This window comes from Priapulus caudatus, unplaced genomic scaffold (assembly GCF_000485595.1).
Source record: "Priapulus caudatus unplaced genomic scaffold, Priapulus_caudatus-5.0.1 Scaffold391, whole genome shotgun sequence".
NCBI classification, from domain to species: Eukaryota; Metazoa; Priapulida; class Priapulimorpha; order Priapulimorphida; family Priapulidae; genus Priapulus; species Priapulus caudatus.
In genome coordinates, this window is record NW_014577452.1 from 223,004 (window position 1) to 232,155 (window position 9,152).

At 47.7% G+C, this 9,152-nt stretch overlaps 1 protein-coding gene across 1 annotated transcript in view; it reads left to right on the forward strand.

Moving 5' to 3' along the window:
- LOC106809854 (coiled-coil and C2 domain-containing protein 1-like) overlaps nt 1-9,152 on the forward strand; it is a 26,487-nt gene that overhangs the window by 11,779 nt on the left and 5,556 nt on the right. Inside the window, exons 6-13 of the mRNA XM_014813083.1 lie at nt 293-532; nt 978-1,109; nt 1,627-1,802; nt 2,612-2,679; nt 3,115-3,170; nt 3,959-4,110; nt 4,283-4,373; nt 4,656-4,796. Coding sequence (XP_014668569.1) covers nt 293-532; nt 978-1,109; nt 1,627-1,802; nt 2,612-2,679; nt 3,115-3,170; nt 3,959-4,110; nt 4,283-4,373; nt 4,656-4,796 — 1,056 coding nt within the window. The remainder of the gene's footprint in view (nt 1-292; nt 533-977; nt 1,110-1,626; nt 1,803-2,611; nt 2,680-3,114; nt 3,171-3,958; nt 4,111-4,282; nt 4,374-4,655; nt 4,797-9,152) is intronic.

Below are 9,152 nucleotides of genomic sequence, written 5' to 3' on the forward strand. Positions count from 1 at the left end.
CCTATCGCTGTTCTCCTATCGACCGCATCTCTAACACTGTTCACTTGTCCACATCCCTATCGCTGTTCTCCTATCGTCCGCATCCCTAACACTGTTCACTTGTCATCCACATCCCTATCGCTGTTCTCCTATCGTCCGCATCCCTAACACTGTTCACTTGTTGTCAACATCACTAGCGCCATTCTCCTATCATATACACCACTAGCGCTGTTCTCCTATCATCCGCATCTCTAACACTGTTCACTTGTTGTCAACATCACTAGCGCCATTCTCCTATTATATACACCACTAGCGCTGTTCTCGTATCGTCCGCATCGCTATAGCGCTGTTCGCTTGTTCTCTCGGCGCAGTGAGCAGACAGGAGCAGCAGATGGCGTTCCTCGTCGAGCGACACAACCTATTCCGCGAGGCGGCCCTCGACGCGAAGCGGCACGGCGAGCTGACGCAGGCCAAGGAGCACCTGCGCAAGATGAAGGGCTTCGAGCCGATGATGGACGCATGCCGCAACGGCCTGCCCGTAGACATGTCAAAGGTCAGCGTCGAGGGTCGTGGGGGCGGCGCTTCGAGGTTCGCGGTGGTGTGTTGAAGGTCAGGGTTGTGGTGGGTGGAGCGTTGAAGGTCACAGAGTCGCTTTTAGGGGTCACAGGGTCGTGTCGAAGGTCACTGCAGCGCTGTCTGCGTGACCCGTTGAAGGTTGGCTAATGCATCAGAGAGGGTCGGCGTTAGACGTCAATGAAGGTGTGTCAAATCAAAGTTCACAATGACGTGTCAAACATTAGGGGCGGCATGTCAAAGGTTGGCGTAACACGTCAGAGGTCAGTGTGTCGTGTCAAAGGTCAGCGTAACACCTGAAATGTCAGTATGACGCGTTAAAGGTCGGGTGTCGCGTCAAATGTCAGCCATGGCCGTGACGTAAGGACTGTGATGTGTGATGACGGGAGCTGTGAGTGTAATCGCGCGGCTGCGTCTTCGTTCAGGTTCCCGTGCCACCTCAGCTCAAGGTCTCGCCTTCGTCCGACATGCCCACCCAGTCCGTCGCTGGTTCAGGGGAGAGTGACAGGGAGAAGTTGTACAACAAGCTGGAGGAGCAACTTATTCAGCAGACGAAGGTATGCAGGTTCCACGCCATGTGTGCGGTGGGCAGACGGACGTGTGTAGCAGCGTGAGCGTGGGCCACCATTGCTGCTGTTGCTGTTGATGTTGTTAATTGTTGATGTTGTTGTTGTTGTTGTTGTTGTTGTTGTTGTTGTTGTTGTTGTTGTTGATGATGAAGTTGTTGCTGTTTTTGTTGTTGTTGCTGTTGTTGTTGTTGTTGTTGTTGTTGTTGTTGTTGTTGTTGTTGTTGTTGTTGTTGTTATTGTTTTATCTGGCACAGATAGCAAGACTGCATAATAAATGGCAAAGGAAAATAGTCCTATCTACCAACCTATCCTGAGTATTCTACATCTGAAATCATTTTATAGCAACTGGTGGAATTATTGATGTCTTCCTTCTTGTCTTTACATCAGTTTTTATTTTTATTTTTTCTTCCTCTCTTCCCTTTTCTCGTCACTCTCTTTTTTGTTCTTCAATTACCATTTTCCTGGCAAAGATTAAAACAAATTATTTCTCTCTCCTCTCGTCTAGGTTTGCTCTAAGAACAGTCAGCACTACATGCAGCTTGGCGACGTGGGCAGCGCGTCCAAGTACGACAAGATGGCCGAAGGTTGCAAAAAGGACCTTGATGCTCTGAGACACGCGTTCAAACATGGTGACCCGGTGCCGAAGTTCCACTACGATAACAGGACGATGTCGGTGGTGCAGTGAGTATACGTGCAACAGGGATGTCTCGTAGGGGGAGAAGTTGGCTATGACTGACTATGGACAGAAGAATTGTCTGGAAAGAATGGAAAGACGAATTTGACTATGTCACATTTTTATGGGGACGACATTCGTAAACAAATTGTTTATATTTTTGTGTGAGAAATGTTCCTTAATGGCATCGTAATCTTATCTATAGCACAGGATGGCAATAAGTATGTCCTCAAATTCATGGCTGATAAGGATGTGTTTAGACTAGTCGAACATCTAAAACATCAAGGTGATGGTTTATTGGCAAATAAAAGTTTTTTATAGGCTAGTTGCTATTATTATTATCAACACATGCATACACTGTATTGTATAGATATGTTCATACTAGTACGTGCAGTGAGTACACGTGTGTGTGGCAACGAGAATTTATACTGCGCCACGACAAAATACGGATGACACAACGCAATGCGGGTATTTCGTACGGATGACGCATGGTCACACGCCGGCATGGTCGCATGCAAGGGCGATTGCACCACCACCATATTCAGCAATCAATACGGCACGAGAGTTGCCCATTGGTTGTACGGAACTGCGACGTATGGATAGTGAGATAGATATAAAAGGGAAGAGAAGGATCGAGAAGGAAATTCTGGGTGTGGCGCACGTGCGTACAGACGTGCGTGTGTACGTCGCGACATATGTTTTGAATAAAACCTGTATTGTACAAGACGTCTTTGATCATCACTGTCTACGATCACTGACCGGCGAGTTAAAGTACCGACGAGATACCAGGTCTACATGTGTGTGTGTGCTGTTGCAGGTCGTGTCTTGACCTTGGAGATAACGACATGGAACTCATCATCGTTAGAGGCATCAACTACAGTTCATGTAAGTCCGCTCTTTATTCCGGCGTATAGTGTCATGCCCATGTTATCTACGACCGAGGCATGTGAATATTTACATGCCTAATATTAAGATATATGTAATAGAATATACATACACGTGCACATGGCAACCGGCAGTTAGATGCGATATGATATGACTACTAGGCACTTTAATTTAATTAAATTTTTTTTTTTTTTAGGTTTAGGTTGGGTTTAGGTTAGGTTAGGGTTAGGGTTAGGGTTGTTTTTTTTTTTAAGTGCCTAGTAGTCATATCATATCGCATCTAACTGCCGGGTGCCACACATGCATGTATGCACTCACACATATATCATAAAAGAGACAAACATATGATCGAAATTGAATTGAAATAAAATTATAAATATGTAAGTTATCTTTTCTTCCTGCCTGTATTATATGTTCTTGTGATCTGTCTTTCAGCTACGGCGCCAAAGGACTTGGATACATATATTCGATGGGAGTTTCCCTATCCATCCGTGAGTATGGTGTTTGTCTAAAAAATTTGTTGCAATTCTCTTATTGTTTTCTTACTAGAGCGTTCTGATCGATGCTCTATGCAATAAATAGGTTAACATTAGCTTACTGCTGTGTGTATTGAAAGTGTTCGCATGTGAATGCATTGAAATGATCCTTTTTTTTTAATTTAAATTTTTTGTAAGTTATTATTTTAATGTGTATTTAAAAAGCACTACAAAGGCAGTACAAATGCAGGGTGCGAAATTAATGGGAGTCCGGAGTCAAATACTCCCTGATTTACTGTTGGACTCCCTGATTTGAGATATGCAGGAGTCCGTGTAACTTCCTGAAAATTCTGCCATACTAACTAGTTCGTTCCAGAGCAGGGCCTCGTGGAATTACAGTATTTTTTCAGCTAATGTCCAAAGAAAATTTGGCAGACATGCAACCGCATGAATCTTAAAAATAAGCACATGCGTTATTGTTTTAATAGCTTTAATTTTGAACCTCAGACTGCAGACTCCCTCATTTTGCTGCGGACTCCCTCTTTTTGAGGGTAGGGAGTCCGTTGGACTCCCGTGTTCAAAAGTTAATTTCTACCCCTGCAAAGGCCTCCACTGGCGTAGAAAATTGTTGCTATTATATTGCTATCAATGAGTAAATTAATACAGTGAATATGACTATTCAGATCATGTGCAGCTCACACGCATTGCAAACTAGAAGTCAGAAATAATAACAAATTGGATACGGAATTAGCAGTGCTGTTGTTCTCGTTATTGCTACTGAATAAGGTGATATCTTTCTTCAGGATACCCCTCCGCAGGGAAAGATTTCCACCGTGAAGGACACGAACAATCCCGAATACAATGCTAAGGTCAAGCTTCAGATCAACCGAAAGTCGCGCAGTTTTCTCAGGCTAGTCAAACGTCACTACATCAAGTTGGAAGTGTTCGCGAAGGGGTAAGCAACGGTTGCTCACACGTCTTACACGATACAAGTCTTGCATTTTCCCCCTGTAGATGTCACCGCAAGTTCATTGGTGGCATTTTGCCAATTTTTCCGGATAATTCCGGAATTTTGTCGGAAATTTGTTGTGTGGTCCTCTAGATGTTAGCGTTTCTTGTCGTTGCAGGGGTTTCCTGAGAGGTGATACTTCCCTCGGTTCTGTGAAGGTTCCGCTACAGCCACTTGAGACGCACTGCATCGTTCATCAGAGTTACGACGTATGTATATCCATGCGTGCATCCTCCCTGCTCACTCTAGAATGCTACAACAACGTGTAGCTGCCATGTAAATGATACATCAAGAGCGTATTGAGTAAGCATACTCAATACGCTATTGATATCATATATGTAAAAAGTACACCATAGCCAACTTGTGAATAATCATACGTGTGTTAATTCTCATAATCGCTACACCCTCTCCACTTTCTTGCTTTTCACATTGCTATCCGTGCAGTGCACAAACCGGTGCCCATAACGTGTAACCGATTTGTCTGGGTGTAGATGATGGATGGAAGAAAGGCGGTCGGAGGTCGTGTGGAGGTCAAACTGCGCATACGTGACCCGTTCGTGAGCAAGCAGGTCGAGGAGACCAAGGAAAAATGGCTCATCATCGACCAATGGCTGCGCAGCAGCCCGTCCAAGGTGAGCTGTCAACCAGTCGGAGCCGAGAGCGAGAAATGTGCGCGGTCAGCGTCCGAAGAGAGGCAGTGTTTTAAATGTTACTGCTGTGTACCGGCTGGCAATGTTTCGCCGTAGCGTAACCCTCGAGTGTGTAATAACAACAGTGCGTGTTCCATGTTCCCTGCTCCCAGGTGAGCAATATGTCACTCCTAATCTACCAGTGGGTAACACGGTATATATATATATACAAATAAAATCAATGTAAAAAATAGGAATAGGGTGTTTTAATTTGAATACGCGAGCTTTAGAGAATTATATCTCTTCGTCGGACTATAAACTGGCAACAGAATGGAAACGTTTGGGGGGATGTGCCCTTAAAATCTGGAAAAATACTGTCTAGCTTCACCCCTGGATCCGCCCCTGAAATCGGTGACCGCACCGACGGGCGGAGAGGACGCGTTTGGTTAGCAGAGAAATATTCCGATCGTTTGTCGTTGTTTTCCAGACGCTGGAGAACCAGGTGAAATCCGCTCGCGCCGGCAAGCTGGTCAGTGTCGACGACATACCTCCGCCAGTGGCAATACCCCATGAGGAAGAGCCACAACCACCAGCCAGTGACGAAGCAGTCAGTGCGCCTCGCCTGCCCACCCCCCCTCTGCCGGCTCCCGCAGTGGCACAACCCGAGGACGTTCCTGCTGCGGTGCAGCCGGCCGCGGACCCAACTATTGTCGTGTTGAGGACGCGCAGGGATCAGTACAAGGTGGCCGCGCTGCAGGCAAAGAAGGGGGGCGACCGAGTTACGGCCGTCAGACACGTGAAGGTCATCAAGGTGTGTAAAAAACTAGGAGAAAAAACACGGTACAACATTTAGGAAAAAAATAATGTCGGACAACAGCTCCACGGTCACATCCCAATGACAAGGTCACCGTGTGATGTTCCTATTTATATGTTCCTGACGGATTTATGTGTTTAAACACGTGTGTTTCAGCAATTCGACCAGGTGATTGCGGCGTTGGAGAGCGGACAACCAGTGGATCTGGCTGGCATGCCTCCTCCGCCGCCGGGGTTCCCCACCGAAGGAAAGGTCATCGAGCCTCCCCCTGCCCAGCAGAGAGTGACCGAAGCCAGGCAGGGTTTGGCAAACACGGAGGCGGTGGAAGAGGAGGAAATAGAGGGGAATCCCGAAGGTAGGGCAAGATGGCAGTCTAGCATTGTCTGTGGCCAGCTGTTCCTTCCTATTATTTATTATTGATATAATGAAATCTTTATTGCATGCAGTTCAAATACAAATACATGTACTGAGCATATCCTCACTGTAATCTTTTATTCCTCACTGTTTTTTGTCCCGAACCACATCTAAAATGCTGGAGCTGCTGCTATGACTCGTGTTTTGCGCCACTCCAGCAAACCACTGATCCATAAATCCAAAAAAGCTTGGACAGTTTATCTGTAGGTTTTAATTGAGTAATTACGCACACTGCGTGTTTGTAGAAGAGGGCAGAGAGAATTTCATTCGTGAAATGAAACAAGTGCCGCACTTCTTTTCGGAGAGAAATGCAGCCAAATGCAGAAAATGAATAGAACTAGACTTCTATTTTCCCGCGGTGCTTACACCTCGCTTGCTCTCCTCCGCAGAGGAAAAGACGTTGTTTCAGGCTCCAGAGGCGCCCTCTACAGTAGCGGAGGCGCTGCAGCAGCGACTGGCAAAGTACAGGGAGTGCGAGAAGCAGGCGAAATCAGAGGGTGTTGGTGATCGTAAGGCTCGGCGCATGGGCCGCATCGTGAAGCAATACGAGACGGCTATCCGCAACCACAAGGCTGGGAAGCCGGTCACCTATGATGAGCTCCCTACGCCACCAGGTACGGATGCAGACAGCAGCGTGAAACACACTTTATAATTAGGGACGAGAGATAGAGAGAGAGAGAGAGAGAGAGGAGGAGAGAGAGAGAGAGAGAGAGAGAGAGAGAGAGAGAGAGAGAGAGAGAGAGAGAGAGAGAGAGAGAGAGAGAGAGAGAGAGACGAGCGCGCCGAGCGAAGAGCGAGAGAGCGAGAGAGCGAGAGAGGCGAGAGAGCGAGAGAGCGAGATAGGCGTAGATAGCGAGGATAGCGAGATAAGCGAGATAGCGAGAATAGGCGAGATAGCCGAGAGGATAGGCGAGATAGCGAGAGAGCGGAGAGAGGGAGAGAGAGAGAGCAGGAGAGAGAGAGAGAGAGAGAGAAGAGAGAGATGAGAGAGAGAGAGAGAGAGAGAGAGAGAGAGAGAGAGAGAGAGAGAGCCGAGAGAGAGAGAGATAAGAGCGGAGAGATAGAGAGAGAGAGAGAGGAGAGAGAGAGAGAGAGAGAGAGCAAGAGAGCGAGAGAGAGAGATAGAGCGAGAGAGAGAGAGAGAGGGTAGACGAGAGATAGAGCGAGAGAGAAAGAGAGCGAGTAGAGACGAGAGAGGAGAGAGAGAGAGAGAGAGAGAGAGAGAGAGAGAGATGAGAGGAGCGAAGAGGAGAGAGAGAGAAGATAGAGAGAGATAGAGAGAATAGACAGGAGATAGAGCGAGAGAGGAGAGAGAGAGAGAGAGAGCAGAGAGAGAGACAAAGCGGGAAGTGAGAAGGAGTGCAAAGGGTTGATGACGCAGGGAGGGCAGAGTAGTGTAGCAGAGAAAGAGTTGACAATTGAAGAGGAGGAGGAAGACGGAATGGGTAGGGCAACATGGGGCACAATAGGAAGTGGGTGAGAATAGGAGCAAACTGAAAAAAGATGTAAAATTTCATGAAAAATAAAGGTGATGGACTTTAGAGAAGGCTAGTGATTCAAGGCACTGCAATTATTACTTCTCTTCACAGGGTTTGCTGCTATCCCGTCGGAATCAACCACCTAAGAAGGCCGCGCACGACCCACCTTGCAGCAACCCTGCTCCAATCCGAGTAGCCACGCCGCACATCAGGTCCTGTTCGAACGTGACCTTAGCGCATTCTGCAACCAGCTGAAGTCTGGCAGACGATCGGCCACTTCCAACGAGTGACGATAAATTGATCTATCTCCATTCGTGAGGCTTGATAACCATGGTTTCGCCTTTGTGGTTTTGTTTTTGCTTCGGTATGCTCAACGGAGATTCAGACTGTGCAACATCTGCCCTGAAACTTCGTGGGCGACTAGAGGGAAAACTTCCTACATCAGAGACAAATATATTTACTCAAATAAATGTATGTACTGTATACAATGTCAACAACATATGAGTCAATGCATAGAATGGCAGAAAAATACGATAGTAAATTACTGTTATATGTGGCTGTAAGAGGGTGCTTCGCGAATGCTCCAGCTGACCGCAGAAAATAAGCAACATGGGTAAAATAACAAACAACAACTGACGCTCCGTTCCTTTACCTGCGATTTTTCGCGTGGGAGAGAATCGCGAGGCCGAGGGCATCGAGATTAACCACTCGCCCGATCTGGAAATTGTTCCGCTGACCGAAGTCTGAATTCGCCGAAAAATATGCGTATACAGTAACGAAAGAAACGCCATGACACCGAACTGACGCTGTTTACTTTTGAGCGAAGGGTCGTCGGCGTGACCGTCCGATGGGTCAATCGCAGGCGAGCGCCCGAGGGAGCGGCGGTGGAAGTCGTCCGACGAACGCGGCGGAGCCGGACAAGGCGAAGCGTCTCAGCAAGCAGCGCAGCGCGACAAGTAAGTCTCATCATCAGCCACACCTCTCATGAGGGGAGGGTACCGAGTCACGTGGCGCTTGTAATGCACTAAGTGTCCGGTAGACTGCCTCGAGCATGAGGGGAGGGTAAAACCCGAGTTACGTGGCTGTAGTCATGTGTCGCATGTAGATTTTCTCCCTGATGGTTGGTGTTGGTAGTGACCGCCTGCTGCCTGCAGGGGAAGCGGTACCGAGTTAACCGCGGAATCCGGTAAGTCGCTGTGTCCAGTAGATATTGTAATAGTCGCGTGTGGTAGTGACTCCTCGCGTGAGGAGAGCTACCGAGTCACGTGGCTGTGCTGTAGTCCTGTGTCTAGTAGACCCCTCGACATGAGGGGAGGGTACCGAGTTACGTGGCGGTAGTCCTGTGTCCAGTAGATCTCCTGATGGTCGCGTGTGGTAGTGAGACCTCCTCGTGCGTGAGGAGAAGCTACCGGAGTCACGTGGCTGTGCTGTAGGTCCCTGTGGTCTAGTAGAACCCCGCCCCGTCGACCATGAAGGGGGAGCTACCGAGTCACGTGGCGGTAGTCCTGTGTCCAGTAGATCTCCTGATGGTCGCGTATGGTATACGTGGATTCGAGAAAATCAAACTGCATGTTGAGAAAATTAATTGTGCTGGTTTTAATTGCGAAAAGTTTTGATGTCACTGTTGAAACTGTTCTGTGCATTTTTTCCTTG